The sequence below is a fragment of the Macadamia integrifolia genome, chromosome 12 (assembly GCF_013358625.1).
Source record: "Macadamia integrifolia cultivar HAES 741 chromosome 12, SCU_Mint_v3, whole genome shotgun sequence".
Taxonomy (NCBI): Eukaryota; Viridiplantae; Streptophyta; class Magnoliopsida; order Proteales; family Proteaceae; genus Macadamia; species Macadamia integrifolia.
The window spans coordinates 340999-359438 of NC_056568.1; the positions used below are offsets into that span (position 1 = coordinate 340999).

An 18440-nucleotide genomic window follows, 5' to 3' on the forward strand; every position below is an offset into this window, starting at 1 on the left:
TTTTTTTTTTTTTTTGTTTAGAGTAAAAACACTAATTTTATATATTTTTTGTACTTGAATGATCAATTGGTATCTTCCCACGAGTGCTAGATGGAAAGAGGTGCATTAACTCATTCTCTTATCGTACATAAATAAATTGAAAGATTTTTTTTTTCATGTATAAAGTCTCATCAATCCCTTTAGGCATTGTAGCTGAGAAATCAGGCATTGCATTTTTTAGACTTGAGAATTGGAGGAGAAATGCAGTGAACGAAGAATGGGGACATTAATATTCAATTTCAAAATGGATTGTAACAATCTGGACTATAAAGCCTAACTACGTTCTCTAGAAGCAAACATGTCTAAGATACATATTGGATTATGTCCTAGTGGCATCAACCAGTCTAAGAGATAGGCAAATGAGTATGTAGGCACAAACCATTGAAAGCTGAAAGCAAGGGCCTAAACGTACAAAGTTAATGTAAGAACGTACATTTATCGCAATTAAAGAGAAAATTAGGAACCTTATTAAGTTAAAGTTCCTCCTTGGAGAGAAGTCTAGATCAACCTCTTCAACTCCTTTTATGGCAGCAAAACATATCCAGCCTTCAACTTGTATAGGACACTCTGTCTTGGATCAAAGAACAATTATAATTTATATACTTTAGTGTCTACATGGAAATTCAGAACCGATCAATTATTCTGTCGAACTCCTCTAGGCTCCAACCTTGTGAGAAGTTCTTGCCGAAGAATAGACCATGAATTATAGAATCCTGTAGACAGAACTCCCATCTAAATTCTCCTTTATTAATTAATAATTATTCAGATATTACAATCTCAAATTCCCTCTCTCAATCTTACTCTACCCATTGAGATTGTTAGAAAATACCATGTGATTTTATGTTTTTCTGTTACTCAATGAGGTTGCTGCACAAGTATCCTCTCAATTTCTTTGTTGGATCCCCACCAACACCCACACCACCTTCTCCATTTATCTTTGTTGCCTCTGCTTTCACCTTCCGCTCTTGCAAGCAATGTTGATACTATTACTACCTCGGCTTTAATTCTTTAGGAGCAATATATGTTTTTAAATAATAAAACTAACACTTGAATGTAACAACTTTAAAAAATTTGACTTTTATATCTAAATATTTGATCAAATGTGCATTTGCACATGCAAGTTTATTAATATATATATATATATATATATACTTGCGCTATACAGGACCCCACCCCACCCCGTTCAAAGGTTTGGTTCAACGCACGTGCACCATGCACAGTCGTGTACAAAAACCTTTCGTTTTTATTTTATAGTCAATAAATTCCTCCTCTCGCATATTTTGCTTCTCTCGGGCCACGAGACCCCAAGTCCTAATCGTCTCGGTGCCGTAGTTTTTTAGCTGATCAACAACATTCTCAAACCCTATTCCTTTGTTATGCATCAATCAACCTGATCCTCTCCGTTTTGACGGAGGAAGAGAGAGCTCCACGGTTTACATCTTCGTTGGCGATTTGTGAGTTTCTCGCATCCCTTCTTTCCTTGTTCTAATTTATTTTTTTGAAACCCCAAAAAGCCAAGATCGATTCATGGAAACTGCCTTTTTTTTTCAGGATACACAGTACTTTGGACCTTATTTTCATATTCAGAAATGTTGTTATACTCTCTTCCCAATTTAGGTTTACGAACTAGTACTAATATAGTCTCCATTTCATCTGAAAGTTTGAATTGAGAAGCATGGTTGGTAGTTTAAGGACGGAAAGAAAAATTAGCTGCATGTCTATACAAAAAAATTTACATTCATGAACAAAGAGATGTAACTTTTACTTCGTGAACAAATAGAATTGCTCCTTTGGACTAACAATTATGTCTTCTTAGTTCTCAGAATACCTTTCCTCTCTTTGAAACTTTAGGATCAATGATGTATTTTGCTTGAGTATGTTATTTTGCCACCCTATTTCATCGGATAAAAGAATCTCAACTTTACAGTTCTGGTTAATGCCGATTACATCGTGGTCTTTGCACTGCTGGATTCTGTGGCTGCAGAGGTTATAAGCCTCTGCTTTCATCAACAGTTTAATTAGAAGAGGTGGTTATAAGGTTGAAGAAACAGCAGAATATTTACTTTTAAATGCTTAGCTGATCATGTTGATGATATGCCTAGACAATTACAGAGTGTAGTCAGAGAAATCATTATCTAGTTACAACCTCAACTATAATGCTGATATGTCCCAATTGATACTTAATTTGATTTTGAAGAGATACAACAGGCCTCAGTTTAAAATTTTCATATTAAGGATGTGGCACCACCGTCCTCTTGTTGGGAAAAGAAAATCTTGAAGGATATGCTGATATGGTGTGATAGACGTCTGGGTTTAGGGGTGCAATTGGAATTCTTTTGAAATCACTATTTGAAAATCAATCATTTAAAGAAGATGCATTTATTTTAATTTATAAAATTCAGGAATTCAGTGGGTATCCAAAAGCACCTAAGGTGCATCAATCGCCAAATACCATAATTCTCCAAAATTTGAAAATTGAGAACACAAATAGTGCCTTTGAAATCATCCCAAATGCATCTTGTACTTGCCTTTGTCTGTTTTCTGCACTTTCCTTAATCTGTTTCTGCACTTATGGGTATAGTTTGCGTAATTGAGGTTTATTGATAGATTTTCTTCTCCAAGAGTGCTCAAATTGGTTCATGTTTTAAATCCGATGATTCTGATATTGTAAAGTTGAATATTTTCTTTTCTGGTATAGTTTCGTGTCTGTTTGATGTAGAAGGCTATATTGTGATGTTTATTTATTTTACCTTGTTTTGTTTGCAGTGCTTGATATTCAGAATACAAAATGCCGGCCACAGCAGGCAGGGTTCGCATGCCCGCGAACAATCGGGTACACAGTAGTGCAGCCCTCCAAACCCATGGAATCTGGCAGAGTGCCATTGGGTATGATCCTTATGCTCCCAACAAGGATGAATCAAAGCAGTCATCCCATCAGAAGTCAAATTCTGAACCCGAGGCTGAGAATGCATATGCTAGCTTTCAAGGTCTTCTTGCCCTGGCACGTATAACTGGTTCCAATGCTGATGAAGCTCGTGGGGCCTGCAAGAAGTGTGGCCGTGTTGGCCACCTCACATTTCAATGTAGAAACTTTCTTAGTGTAAATGAAGATGCAAAAGACATGGGTCCTGATGCTGTTCAGGCTTCTGTAGCATCAGGACTGGATAAATTGAAGTCAAACAGAGGAAAGATGGAGAACAAGGCTGATGCGGAGAGCTCTGAAGCAAGCTCAGAGGTGGAGGATGAGACTGAAAGTTCTGATTCTGATGTTGATTCAGAGATCGAGAGGATAATTGCTACGCGGTATAAGAAAAAGGGTGACAGCAAGCTGAGATCATCGACTAAGGGTGGCAGTAAGTTGAGATCATCGAGTAAGAAGAAAGAGGCTTCACAGGGAAATGGGTCAGATTCTGAAGATAAGAGAAAGAGAGGTAGATCGAGAAAAAGGAGGAGCCACAAGAGGAGGAATGACGATTCAGATGATGAAGATAAAAGTGATCGGAAAAGGAAGAAGGACAAGAAGAGGGGAAATGACTCGTCAGATACGGAGGATGAACGTCATGATCATCATAGAAAGAGCAGAAAGGAGAAGAGGAGGAGGAGGAGTCATCGTCATTGTGATGATTCATCTGAGTCTGAAGAGTCTGACAGAAGACGTAAGAGAAAGAGCAGGGGGGCAAGGTCACTTTCCAATTCTGATTTCAGTGACTCGGACGATTTTCGGGTTGGTAGGGGCACAAAGCGGTCTCAGAAGAGGAACAAGGACTAGGAACCTCTATTGAAGATGTTTTATGCATATGAGGTAATATCATTGTGCTTTTTGCATGAGCTTTCTTATCTTTCTGGTGTATATGTGTTTTTGCTTGAAACAGAACTTGGAAATTTTTGCTTGTTTGTTTATAGGTATAATTTCAGTTTCACTACCCCAATGAGGGAAGCTTATGTCAACTGTCCACTATTTGAGCCAAGTGGTAGGATGATGGGGGCTATTCTGAATGTTGGATACACATGCCTAAATTTGGATTAGCCACATGTCAGTTTTTAAAGCCTAACTGAATCAAGTATCCTCTGTATCTCTTATATTTTTCAGCCACCCATCACCCATGTATGCCCCATGCACCCTCCCTCCCATTGTCCCTAGATTTTCAAAGCTTTATTTTGCACTTGGTAATATCCTCTTGGGCTGGGATTTTGAGGTTTACTCTTCCACAAAATGTTGGGACTCATCCAATCCGATCTGCCACGTGGCAGATAATTGTGTATTTGAGATAAATCTCAACGGGCCGTTGAGGGATCTTTGCCCTTGTTTATAATGGCTTGCGATTTGTGCCGTTTTTATCTTTACATTCCTCAGCACATTTTGCAGTTTAATTTATTTATGTTTGGTTCTACTTTATGGTTATTTGTTTGTGTATCATATGGTTGCTCACATAAAGAGAGGATGACAAAATTTATTCACTATTATCTAAACAGTATGATCTCTTTAGGCTTTTGTACTTATTCCGACTGGTCTTTTACTGCTTTAAAAGTTGGAGAAAACATAACTTTCTTATCTTCAATCTGCATTGTGGAAAGGTGTGAGGGTTTAGAAGCTAGTGCATGCAGGGGAGTCTTTTAACTAAACTTTCTCAAACTGTATACTGTCCATATTGGGTAGTGCAGTAGGACTTTACTTATAGTCTTGGTTGACTAGCAGCCTGAGCTTGTTTTTAAGGATCAGAATTAATTAGAGCATAACCTGGTCTACCAGTGAGGGATCTCTTGGACATGAAACTGGGTGCAGTTTTTGGATACAGGGACATGGGAAGATTTTGTCAGACTCACAGTGTTCCCATCCTAGCACAATTGTTACTTGCTAAGAATCTTATGTAGAGACTGACATTCATACCCAAGTGGCATAAAGCTTAACCCAACTTACATGACAAAAAGATATGTAGTTAGGCATCATGGGCTTCTCTTCTGCAATCAATGGTTGAGGAACACCATTGGGTGCAATTGGGATACATTTCTGATCTGCATCAGAAATATACTCGCTGCTAATTGTGGGAGTGCAAGACCCAACAGTATAAACAACGAACAATGTTGTTTGGCATTTGCACCAGGTGTATTGCCAGTTCCAACTGTTGTTTGGACAATGCAAATTTATTTTACGGGGAACATCAACCAAACAGTGCTGCAACTTTATTTATTGTGCTAAAGTTTTTGTTGATTTTGCCCATAGAATTGGTGATATTGCGAACTTAGTGTCAAAAATGTTCCGTGGCTGTCAGATTCTTCATAGTATTGATATAAAAGAATGTTTGTATGTTGAGGCCTTGATTTATATACCGACATCTTTTCTGGACTGCAGCTGCGAACATTAAAACTTAAAGCAGAGGCAGAACAATATCTCTTGTTCATGCTCTTTAACAAACCAGTTAGCAGCAACTGTTCTGTTTTAGAACTAAAGCACAATCCAGAGGTGATCTTTGTAGGTTAGGGATTGAAATACTATTGATCTCTCTGAGTTCTTTCTTGAGAATAATCGTCTGGGAGGAGGTTTCACACAACGTTGGAGTGGGAAAGGGTTTCCCACAACGCACCAATGGGGTGGGCGTTGATTGGTTCCTCGATAGAGGGGCAGAGGAGTGTGTGTCAGTGAGAAGAGAGACTGAGTGGGCATAGGGTTTTGATTGCGTTGGAGACTATTTTTTTGCCTTAATTATTTTCACCTGTGAAAGTATGCCGTCTGGGGCATTTTTCTCCCTATGCATTGTTGAGTGGTTGTGGTGGGGATGCAGAAGAAATGCATCTTGGTGACTATGTCTTACTGATTGACTGGTTTTCCTTTGTTTCATTGTGATCAATTAATAATATGCTGCGTGCGCGCGCATATTGATGATGGTGTAAGTTCAGGTTTTCTTTTCGCAAAATTGTGTGTATTTGCAATGGATCTAAGGTAAATGGGTTATGGCTAACACAAAATTGTGTTGCCTTTGCAGGTGTTCCAAGTCGTGAAGGTGTGAACAACACAATTGCAATGAATCTAAGGTGATGGCTATAACGAACTTGTTGACTTTGCAGGTGTTCAAGTTGTGATGTTATGAGTTTGGAGTTATGATACTAGAGAATATTAGTGAATTAGTACGGGTCAGACTGAATTAGTGAGTGTTCGAAATAAATAAAAATTGCATTTAATTGGAAACTGAGACCTTTTTTTATAATCTGTGTCGCTCACTACTTATCATGGTCCCTATGGCTCCATCTGATTGGTGGTTAGGAAAACAGTGAAATAAATATTAAAAATATTTTGGAGACTTTCATAATTATGATTAGGTAACTGATATAAAATTTTACCCTGAAATTGGTAATCAATCAAAAAAAAAAAAAATTTGTTTTTTGTTTTTTTTGTTTTTTCTTATATTTCGAAAAAAAAAATTGAATTACGGTACAATGGAGAGATTACAGTGTTCCGAATTGTAATCAATCAAATTTTAGCTACCTGAAAGTCAGAATCAGAGCATTATTATTCTGTGCGAGACAATGGGATAAACTGCATGGATATGAATAATAAGCCTGTCAAGGTAGGACCATTCCAGATTTGAAGTGAGTTTTTTCCCCTCCAGAAAAAGGCACAGTATTGGATTTTTCTTGTGTTTTTAAAAGTTGAAGTTTTATAATAAATATCCATTCTGATGTAATTCCTTCAACAACTTTATGATTAATGTTGGAGAAAGTTTTCCTTACAGTGGCACAATATTTTTCCAGTTTTCCTTCAAGATATATATGACGAAATTTGATATTTTTTTTGTCCATCATCCAGCCCTGAAACTCTGGCATTTAGGATGTATAAATAGTCAAAATTTGCTTCTTGATAAGTTCCATTTTAATTAAAACTTGTCATATGAGAAAAGAATTTTAATTTTTTTTCCAATGACTAATGCACTGGTAGCAAGATCGACTAGTAGAGGTTGGGTATCAACTCCTACCATACTCCTACCATATATGGGTGTGTGTCCTCCCTCCTCCTCAGGAGTAGGTTGGCCTTTGGCCCTGTAGTGCCCATTAGAATATAGAGTCATTTACATCTCACTCTCATGTAGTTTTGCGTTTATTCCACTACCCTCCCCTATGTTTTTAGAAATTTCATATACCACCCTTGTCAGATAACTCGGTTAGTAAACTGTTAGTTGTGGATGTTAAAATACGATTCTACCCTTCTGCCTTAATCAAAATTTTTATTACCAATTATACCCTTATCTCTATCCTTCAGCGTCACTCGCCACTAGCCACTCGTCATTCGTCGTCAATCGCTCAACGCCACTCGTTGTTGCTAGCCACTGCTTCAACCCCTACAAGTGAGAGACGAAAGTGAAGAAGATAGTCTATCTTATAATGGGTATAATGGTCATTACATTCTACAGGGGTGATTTGGGTATGTTAAAAAATATTTTGAAAGCTTAACGGACATAATTTGACGGAGTCATATTTTCTGTCAAATTTGTCAAAATAGAGGGATGGTATGTGGAATTTCTGAAAACACAGGGAAGGGGGTGGAATAAACGCAAACTACAAGAGAGGGGGATGTAACTGACTCTAGAATATATTTGGGGGGGGGAGGAAACCTTAAGATCTATTTATACGCAAAGTTTTAATTTTATATAAATTATCATGAGTAAATGTTTGTTATATGGTCTTTGCAAACAAGGAAACCCTTCCATGCACTCTTTCCTTTATATGAATTTTATTATGAATGAGGCTCGAGTCTCCGCCTATAAAAACTTCAATGCCCTGATCATTTAATATATCACAAGAAAGAATAATTTGAAAAATCCAACGATAAAAAGGAAGGGCATGATCAAAATTAGCCACTTCTCAATTTTCATGTGGAAACTCAATTATTTTATTTTTCTGATAGAAAATTCTCAATCATCTATTTTCAAGTATTGACAGCTCTTCTTATACTATTTAACCATCGAATTGATTTAAGAATATATCATAGATCTATTTGTTCACAAAATTTTGTTCAAACTCTATTTTATCGCCTATATGTGGAATATTAGGTTGTGTCACCTAACATCGTATTGTTTCTAACACATCGGATAGTTTCTACCGAAAAAAAAAAACAAAAAAAATCCCCGAGAGGTCCACAACGTTTTCATTTGGGGTTTCTTTCCTTATTTTGATTTTTCATCTTCTCTTATCAGTTCATGATTCTATCAAGTCAATTCGAGTTGGGGAAATTTTTTTGAAGTAAGTTGAGATTGGCACTGCTCGTTCTCCTTTGATGGGTAGACGACTTCTTGGAAGAATTACGTTTCTTCATTGTTGTCAGAAATTCCAGACTGATTATCCGTTTTAGGTTATTAGGGCAGTACTTCAAGTTTCAGTGGATTTGGGTTTTCTGCGGAAGATGGTTGGGAGTCCATGGGTTCAGGTCTCTACTGGCCCCAATGTATTGCGCACTCCACAGTTCGTCTTCCAGGGTGAGTCGTCGCGCAATTTCTTGCCGTATAGACCGTTGAAGAAACTCGTTCATGTCCGGGCGAGCTCAGCCGACACTGGTCAGAGTTTCCCGGCGCAGTCTTCTTCTTCTTCAGAAAGGAAGAACCCACTTGCGGTTATTATGGATGTTCCCGGGACTATCTGGAGGCAAACTTTGCGTCCTCTTAGCGATTTTGGGTTTGGTAAAAGGAGCATTTGGGAGGGAGGTGTCGGTCTCTTTGTGGTTTCTGGGGCTGTTCTCTTCGCTCTTAGTTGGGTTTGGCTAAGGGGTTTCTATTTGAGATCTCGATTGAGGAAGTATCAGGCGGTGTTTGAATTTACTCAGGCTTGTGGCATTTCCATGGGAACGCCGGTCAGGATCAGAGGGGTGACCGTTGGCAATGTCATTCGTATTAATCCCTCCTTGAAGAGCATTGAAGCAGTCGTCGAGGTGCGTTTTCTACTGTCATTTCTTTGACTGTGCAAAGCTGTATGAGGTCTCTTTTGCTTATTTATTTCTCAAGGAGAAACAATTTGATGGCTTCGAATGCTTGTCTTGTTTTCTCATTGTCACTTCTAAATCGAATTTTATTACTTCTAACCCGTATTTTATTTTGAGGAACGGTGCATTATGCTCATTGATATCATTGGACTGGTGAGTAACATCTTGTTTTACATGGGATATTCTGAACATTAGGTACTATAGTTAAGTATATCGCACTGCTGGGAAGTGGATTATGTGACTATTATGAATAGTTGAACAGCTCGATGTACAATAGGCAATCCATTGAATTGATATCCTTAACTAATAATAATGTAGGCAGTAGTGAAGTTAGTGTTGTAGATACCTAGGCTGTCACATTAATTGCCATTTTAGCTTCGACTACAGTTATATATGCAACTTAGTTTCCCACTCAGGTGGCATAATAGAAGCCCATTATTGTACTGGTAGTAGGGAATACTGAATTTGATAGTCATGTTAACCTATGATTGTTTGCCTTCTTAAATATATGTAGATAAGTCTGGAATATTATTTAAACATCTCTCCCTGAATTCTGGCTACCGATCTGATACGTCCTTCTTTGCTGAAGCTTGGGACAGGCTATGCAAAAGCTCTGTTAGAGTTGTCCGTTTGAATGGGTTTACGCGAGGGTGTGACAGTGAGTCATATAACTTGCACATATTATAACTATTCTTTTGTTCATACATGAGGTGGCTCCTCCAGTTGATGTGTTTTTTATTGATGATGCTAGAGTGGGTTAAGGAGACTTTTCAACAGTAACCTTTTGGATTTGGAGTTTTTCCAACTTAGTGGGAACTTAGTGAGAGAGGTGCATCATTAAGATTGAACCTAATTTTCAATTGGAATTAAACTGAAGGAAAGATCTTTGTAGGACGAGTTAAGTATGTAACACTATTCACGCTTTACAGATAGGAATGAGAAGCTATGAAGACATTTTTTGTTTTTTAAATAGCAAATAATACTGAAACCAAAGATAAGGCTCTAGGAAATTGGAATGATGTAACAGGATCTCCATGTAGTTGGCTTCCAAAGTTGATTTTATAATGACGTCAATGATTCCAATTTAAGTTTTCACTTTAGATCCATTTTCAGGTGAAAGTTATGTCAAAAAGAATTTATCAGATGTTGGAGGATTTTGTTATTGAACAATAGAAAATCACAATACACATGATATTGGCCATTTTATAAATTTACTGAACTAGTATGGTTCATCTGTTCATTGACAGATATTGATGAGAATTTTATGCTGCTTTTTACAGGTGGAAGATGATAAAGTAATCATACCTCAGAATTCATTGATTGAGGTGAATCAATCTGGTCTTCTTATGGAGACCCTGATTGATATTACACCTCGGGATCCACTTCCAACACCTTCAGTGGGACCTCTTGATCCTGAATGTGTTAAAGAAGGTCTAATTGTATGTGACAGGCAAAAGATAAAGGGACGCCAAGGAGTAAGTGTGGATGCATTGGTTGGCATATTCACCCGCCTCGGACGTGAAATGGAAGAAATCGGTGTTTCCAAAACTTATGAAATGGTTGAACGAGTTGCATCTGTTATTCAAGAGGCTAAACCTCTCCTCAAAAAGGTGCACATCTGTATCTTAAATTTGCATTTTCTTCTGATATTCATGTTTTTATTGTTCCTTCATTGATCTTCGGCATTTAGATATTCCCTTGCTTCTGATTGCTTTCTCTAGTAGTTCAATGATAGTTTGCAATTTTTGTGCTCTGAGATATATTTGCTCTTTTGCAAGAGAGTATTTCTTCACAGGAAAATGTATGAAATTGATGTTAGAGTTACTGTGTTGCCTAAGTTGTGAATTTCGTTCTTTTTAAAAAATTTGGGATTTCCACCTGCAAACTGAAACTTGGAACCCTTCTGAGAAAACCCCTAGAGTAATAGTTATGAGTTTAAGAATCTTGCGTCAAACCCAATAAGTGGAGGAGGAGACCATCCAAAGGGAGTCTTTCCAAATAAGACTAGAGTAAGCCCAGATGCTATTCTTCTTAACCACAATTTTCCAAATCAGTTTGAGGATGCCAGCAGAATTGGCCTTTTTGATCATTTTCAAACCAAGACCACCCTTCTTAAGGAGGCAAACAGCAGCCCAACTAGTTGGGTGAAGAAATTTGACTGCTTCAGCCCCTTTCCAAAGAAAAGCACACAGAAGAGATTCCATAGCCTCGATAGTTGATTGAGGCAGCCCAAAAACTCCGGACCAATATATGTAAGAAGATTTAAGGTACAGATCTAATTAGCTCTATGTCACGGCCTTAGACCTTTCTAAGCAACCGCGCCGGCACTTAGTACTCCCACTAGCACTAAGTCAGCCTAACCATTGGCCTAAGTCTATGGGCTTGGTGGGCTAGGCCCGTGGGCCTATGTTGGGCAGGTTGTGACATCTAGCTGCCCTCCATAATAGAGGAACTTGCGTTTCCAAAGTCGAAGGCTCTTACGAATAACATCCGACATCGGGTGCAATGGTGAGCGGTCATTCTAGTAGTGATCAGTGGCAGCCCCAAATACTTGACTAGAAGGCAGTCAAGGGAAAAATCTGTCATCTCAAGAAAATAAGCCTTGGTTGCATTAGAGAACCCTGCGAGGAATAGGTGGTATTTGAGAAGGTTGATCCAAAGACTTGACATTCAACATATTTAGTCCAATGGATAATAAGTTTTGAGACATGAGACTGTTGATAGGAAACTAATTGTCTTGAAGCAAAGTGAGTGGCAATGCTGATTGGAATTCACTATCCTGGTCCATCTGGTATTTTTATGGTTCTTCAAACGAGATGGCTTTGCTGGTCTCTGAACTTTGGAAGATGATGGTGGGATTCAATTAGAATTCGGGGACATTGAGATCAACCATGAAGAATACAAGAGAAATCTTAACGATTGGAACCAATTTCAGAAGACATGTTTCTATTTTGACACTTACAGGCTAGAGAGGATGCAATTAAACATACCATATGAAATCTAGGTGTCCTACCACTGATCTGTTGTTCTTTGCCACCTTTTTAATCGTCCCTATTTTAGCTTCTGGGCAGTCTACTCTAAATTATCAACACAGAGTAAAGGAAGAAAATGAGAATCCAGATTGAGAAAGATTTTTATTCAATAAGCATCTGTAGCTTTTATATTTGTCATCACAAGCATTGATTCTGCATTGTTGAACTATCTTGCTTCTTCACCATTTTTGTTGTATAGCTTTTCTTCATAGTTTTAGTGAAATTTATTTGCTGTTGCCTACCACCCAAAAAAGAAACAAAGAAAATGATGTCTTGCTGCATTAGTCTGTTCATATTTGGTCGAAGTTGTTACAATTTCCAGTGCCCTTCTCCCTTGTCAGAAACTAAATCATGCTGATATTTACTTAATCCGCAAAATAAAAAAAATGCTGATATTAGAGCAATATCCTGACCTGCTAGGGATTTTTAGCTCAAGAGAGGTGATTTTGCATTCTTTTAAAATAATCTTCTATGTTATTCAAATGTTTCTGATGACTGTTTAAATTCTTAGATATTAAAAAAAATAGTAATTGGAGTTTCTTATTCTTAGAAGTCCATTTAATGTATCTTTAGATGTTTAGAATCGAAAGTTAGTGAGAATTTAGCATATGGGTGGGGGGTATTTGACTTTTATTGGCAGTTTAATGTTCATAAACATTGAAATGATTTCTTCTCTTTTCTTACATTTAAGGCTTTCCATTATTTTCTTTTATGAATCAATATTATTTATCACAAAAAAAAAGACGAATTGGTCCAACTCAAATGAGGTAGTTGAGTTTCTCCCATGATACTACATAGATACTTAGCTGCTAGCTGGTCCTTAAGATTTCCTACCACGGCAAACATTGACTTGCATATTTCTGAAGCATGAGCTATGAAGAGTAATATTAAACCACTCAGTGAGGTACAGACGCAGTGTTGATATCCTTATTCATAATCAACATTTAATGCAGGCTCATGCATGAACTTTGTCTTTGATGTAGTGATATCTCAGATAGAAGCCATGGCTGAAGATGTTCATCCTTTGCTTGCTGAGGTTTCTGATAGTGGTCTTTTGAAGGAAGTAGAGAGTTTAACCAGAACCCTGACAGAAGCAGCGGAAGATTTGAGGTAAATTTCTAACTTTACGTTTCTGTTTTCGCGAGGAATAGGAAAGAGGGAGATCTTTACTTTTTTCTTAACATGACGTTCAAAAAGTGGATGTTGTGTCGTTGAATTTCATAATAATGTATGTTATATTGTTGAATCTCATAATCCTTACTCTTGTTTCCAAATTTGGTCATGTGCATATTCTGTCTGTAATAGCTGGATTCTCATGCATGTATAAAATCAAGAAAAGGGGAAAGACAGTAAAGAATTAGTCATTGGTACTGGACTGGTTTTATACATACTTATATTACATGGACAAGCCATGTTTGAATTATGCATATCGAATGCTAAACTCTTTGCTTATCCTTCTACGGTGTAACCACTGCCAGTGACATTTGGGCTTATCACTAGTGTGAGATTAGATCACAAGGTAGGATCTTTAGTAAATTCAATAAAGATCAGATTTAAGGATAGATAGTTGGGTCGAGCATCTCACCCAAACTGTCTTTCACAACATTGCATCTCACAGTTCTACAACACAAAGCTTTTTCTTTTCTTTTTAATTAATAAATTCGTGTTCAATGTTGTAGCCCCTTACAAACTTATATAGAAGACTCAAAACTGACTTAAGCACTAAAAAGCAAAGGCCTAACTCAAATCCTTAACTAACTGGGAAACCTAAACTGACTAGAAAACTGAAATAACAAAGGAAATAGACTCAAAACAAGACTCTAACTAAATTAATGAATTAAATCCCATTTTCCTACTTTCTACCCATACTTTAGGTCCATTATAGTGGCCCATTACAAAGAAAACCCATGGGATCAAAGGCCAATGTAGGCTTATTTGCAATAAAATGATTCTGTTAAGTGACTTATCTGCATCAATTCGCACTCTCTTAGAAAAATTTCATCCTCGAATTTTGTAGGGTGCGAGGGTGATAATAGCATGGTGCACGTCCCTCTTCAAGTTGTAGAAAAATTCAGGTAGCTCTTTGATACTAAGGATGAGTCTAGAATGTGAGGAGCTCGACTTTCAATATACTTTAATGGGATGACGAACTCCACATGCTCAGCTTCAACAATCTCAATGTATCCATGGGATCATCCACATGAACGCCTTTAACCATTGTGTTCTTGACCTCCACAATTTCAATTTCAAGCTCCTTAAGATCTTCCTCTTGGCTGTTCACAGTCATCACAATAGTTGTAGTGTCAAGTTCCTCAGTCACAACCCTATTGTCCATTGTGGCAACCTTGTTGCTTTCGAATTCTTCCACATGAGTCTCCTTGATGGGAACATCAATGACTAGCTCTTCCTTGACAATAGGAATTGTTGGGATTTCTTCAACACTAACCTCAACATTTGACTCTGGTTCATTGGTTGGAGGTGTCTTCTCTTGTTGCTCTTTTGTAATTTGTTGCAACTTAATGGCCACGTGGTCAAACAATTCCTTCATGCTCTTGTCACCTGTGGGTGGCTTTTGGGGTGTAATTGGAGGGAACTTTGGTGGAAGGAAGTACATACTTCGTTCACGTTTAGATAAGTACATACCTCCCAACTCATACTGCATCTCGTCCCAAGTTCTAGGTTCACGCTCTTGAACTTGTAGTTGCCTTTCACGAACTCTCCATTGTATTCGAACACAATCATTCATTTGAGAGCAAACGTATTAAACTGTTGCGTCTCTGTCAAGTTGTAGTTGTTGAGGTACACATATAATTCATACATTCATTCAAGGAATATGCATGAAGAAAGTTTCTCACAAAATTCACGTGGCTCCATCTTTGGTCTGCTAGGCTCTGATACCAAATAATGTAAGATTGAGTCACAAGTCCAATCCCAGATAAGATCTTTAGTAAATTCAATAAAAATCAGATTTAAGGATAGATAATATGAGCAAAACAGAAATAAGAGAATAAAGGGAAAGAATAGGGGTAGAGGAATAGGTTGGGTCGAGCATCACACTCTTCTCTAGGGCATCTTATCCAAGCTGTCTCTTAGAGCACTATATCTCACAGTTCTCCAGCACAAAGCTTCATATTTTTTTATTAATAAATTTGTGTTTAATGTTGCAACCCCTTACAAACTTATATAGAAGGCTCAAAACTGACTCAAACACTAAAAAGAAAGGCCTAACCCAATCCCTTAACTAACTGGGAAACCTAAACTGATTAGAAAACTGAAATAACAAATGAAATAGACTCAAAACAAGTCTCAAATTAAACTAATGAATTAAATCTCGTTTTCCTACTTTCTACCCAATTTTAGGCCCATTAAAGTGGCCCATTAAAAAGAAAACCCATGGGATCAAAGGCCCAACACATACATAACCCAACCCAAGGCTTATTTGTAATAAAATAAGCCCATTAAATGACTTATCTGCATCAGTCACTGCTTGCAATGTGGCGGACTTGGGTGAGTACTTGCATTAAGAGTGTCTTGCGCTTACTTCTTTGGTCAAGTTTCAGCCCCGAACACCATGCAAAGTGTCTCAAAAATGAGTTCAAAGTTACATACAAAATGCCACTAGTTTCCTTTGCAGTGAAATGGCATTCTTGTAATTTTGTTAAAGTCTGATCTCACTTTTAGCCACTTTGTGTGTTTGTTTGTTGATGAAATTTTACCAGTCAGGTGGGTTTAGGATCGTCTTCTGCATGGGCCCATCTCATCCATCCATCGTGGTGATGAATCTCTATCTTGCCAACAATAGTTACATTTTGTTTTTCCCCTCACCGAATGGTATTTCTGTGTAGTAAGGAACTTTTTCAATTCAGGTTTTGTTGACACTAATAAGTAATAAACATCAATAAATTAGTGGGAAAAGATTATGTGGGTGGCACACCTAGATTGTTTTGCTAGGGCCTCACAGAGATATCTATTTTAGCCTTCTGGACGGATGATGTGTTCAATGTGGAGCATTTGTCTACATGGGGACTCTGGATCAGCAGCAGTGGTTTTAATCTGCAGTTGCCAGAAAGTAGTTTATTATTTTGACCAACTTTACCCTGAGTTGTGAGTGATGTCAACAGTGGAGCCCTTTCTATTGCCTTCTATGTCGCCATGGATGTTTGATGACTTGCCTAGAAACCTGTGCCTACTATTAAAAGCATTTGTGTGATCATAGCATGAATGCACTGTTTGGCTAGCATGGTCACATGTTTTTTGGCAATTCCACATTGTATACCGGCATATGACTGCTTATGTGCCGCCTGGGTGTCTCTATTCTCTTGTTTGCCTTGTTTGCATTTTCACATGTTGTGACTGCATTAGCATTATATGCTCTCGCAGTTCTTTTTCTTTGTCATTTGCATGTTTTGCTTTCAAAGTATGACTTACTTTATCCCATTGCTTGCAGAAGGGTGCACTCATCCATTATGACTCCTGAGAACACTGAGCTGATTCAACAGTCCATTTACACCCTCATATTTACTTTGAAGAACATTGAGGTGAGAATAGTTTGCAGCCTATCTTCTAACTTGATTTCTCTAAATTTATATTTAGGTAAAAGCCACGTGAATGAAAATTTCAAGTAAAATCCTACATTTTTTTACTGATTTTACCTGATTATTGTACATTTACATGGATTTTTTGGAATAAATGAGCCTAACATGTTGTCTGGTTGAATGTAGAGTGATGAAAATTATGTGAAATATTTAGCAAGAAAAGACTAGTGAAAAAGAAAAATACAATTGAGATAATGGATGAGAAGTGAAAGTACAATTTTCTACTAAAACGTAAGTAATTTGGTTGGAAAGTCAAGAAAATTTATTTATATTCAGTGATTTTTTTTTTTTAAATGAAGAGAAAACTAAACTACTCAAAAACAAAGCTAATTACATCATCCATGGTGTTTGTTATCTTAGCAGCTTTAGCCTTAGTAGCTGCAGTGTAGTAGCCAACAGAAACGATGCATTAGTGTTTTAAGAGTTATATTTTTCCAACCATAACCTGAATAAAAGAACAGATGGATGAAAAGATTTTACAGCACTGAAGCGTCCATCTATTCTGTTCTCATTGCTGCAACCAGTCCATGATCACCTTAGAGTCTGACCGTAGTTCAACTTCTCGTATCCTTTGTCCGTTGAAACCATCTCCCCCTTGCAAGACACTTCTGGTTTTCGCTTCCGGCAAACTCCTTGGAGATCTATTACTCATACAGAGTGGAAGGTGGAATTAGCAAGCACAACAGGTGCCCATCCTGCTCAATTGTTGAGATAGTAACAAGATTATTGTTGGTTATGAGTAGAAGAGATTCCGTTTGGCTTTCTATTAACTTAGGTTGCTTTACAACATTTTACATCCTACTAGATAGTGCTAAAGTGTCTTTCTTTTTTTCTATTTCCTTAATCATTCCATCTCTGCAGAGTATTAGCTCTGACATTTCGGGCTTCACGGGTGACGAAGCTACGAGGCGCAACTTGAAATTGCTCATCAAGTCCCTTAGTCGGTTATTATGAGTAAGTGAAAGTTGGGCATAGCATTACAGAACATATACAAGAGTAGCTTAATGATTTTGGGGGTTTCACACACCCTGATATAAAATCGGAACATCTACCATGTCACCAAGGCCATCTGTTTTGCATATTCTCGTTCAAAGAAAATAATTGTCTCAGCTTTGAGTTGTCTCTGATTCCGAAGCGTTTTTTATTTTTATTTTTTCTGAGTGAAACAGAATCAAGTTTTGATAGATGTATTCCCCCGCCTCAGTTACATGGAATTTGAAGAACTTGGCTTTCCTTGCATTGGTTTTTCATTGGTTTTTATGTGCAACTTTTGCCATTTGAGTTTTAAGCTTGGATAGTCCGAGTTGGGCGTTCACTGCTTTCGGTGATTAAAAACATGGAATTGGGTCCCGTTTGAATCGGCCAGAATTAATTAATTTTTTTTTTGGGGGGTGGGGGGTTGGAATCGGATAAAAAAAAATACCCTAACCCTGTTTCTACATCGGCCAAAAGTGATCCTAATTTAGTGTTCTACAAGTCGAGCAGTGGAATACACGTACATGAGTATAGTTACGACAACAATCAAAATCTTATCCTAACTTAATGGGATTGGTTATATGAAGATTTCAGGCAAGGACAAGTGCAAAGGTTCGTGCAAAAAGATCGATTGATTATGGTGAATGGGAGATTGTGTGGATAGGCGCAAGGCACGGTCACATGTTTGATTCTCCATTTGTGCATCTGTGATTTAAGTGGAGACCGTAGTGGTGGATTATTGTGTTAGTCTCTTCGAGGATTAGTCAAGGTGCACGTGAGTTGGCTCGAACATCTTGATTAAAATAAAAAATAACTAATGTAGCTTCATTAGAA

At 37.7% G+C, this 18440-nt stretch overlaps 2 protein-coding genes and 1 long non-coding RNA gene across 3 annotated transcripts; all 3 read left to right on the forward strand.

Annotated features, from left to right (window-relative positions):
- Positions 1–1315: 1315 nt before the first annotated feature.
- LOC122056948 (CAX-interacting protein 4-like) lies at positions 1316–6242 on the forward strand. The gene is made up of 3 exons (XM_042618917.1): positions 1316–1493; positions 2806–3841; positions 6021–6242. The coding sequence occupies exon 2, from the start codon at positions 2828–2830 to the stop codon at positions 3806–3808; it is 981 nt and encodes a 326-aa protein (XP_042474851.1). The 5' UTR covers positions 1316–1493; positions 2806–2827; the 3' UTR covers positions 3809–3841; positions 6021–6242.
- A 1820-nt stretch (positions 6243–8062) lies between these two features.
- Positions 8063–17870, forward strand: LOC122058114 (protein TRIGALACTOSYLDIACYLGLYCEROL 2, chloroplastic-like). The gene is made up of 5 exons (XM_042620604.1): positions 8063–8953; positions 10285–10614; positions 13031–13146; positions 16484–16574; positions 17493–17870. The coding sequence occupies exons 1-5, from the start codon at positions 8432–8434 to the stop codon at positions 17583–17585; spliced, it is 1152 nt and encodes a 383-aa protein (XP_042476538.1). The 5' UTR covers positions 8063–8431; the 3' UTR covers positions 17586–17870.
- LOC122058116 lies at positions 10624–12414 on the forward strand. The gene is made up of 2 exons (XR_006133677.1): positions 10624–11293; positions 11436–12414. It is a non-coding gene; the product is annotated as an uncharacterized LOC122058116 (long non-coding RNA).
- Positions 17871–18440: the final 570 nt, after the last annotated feature.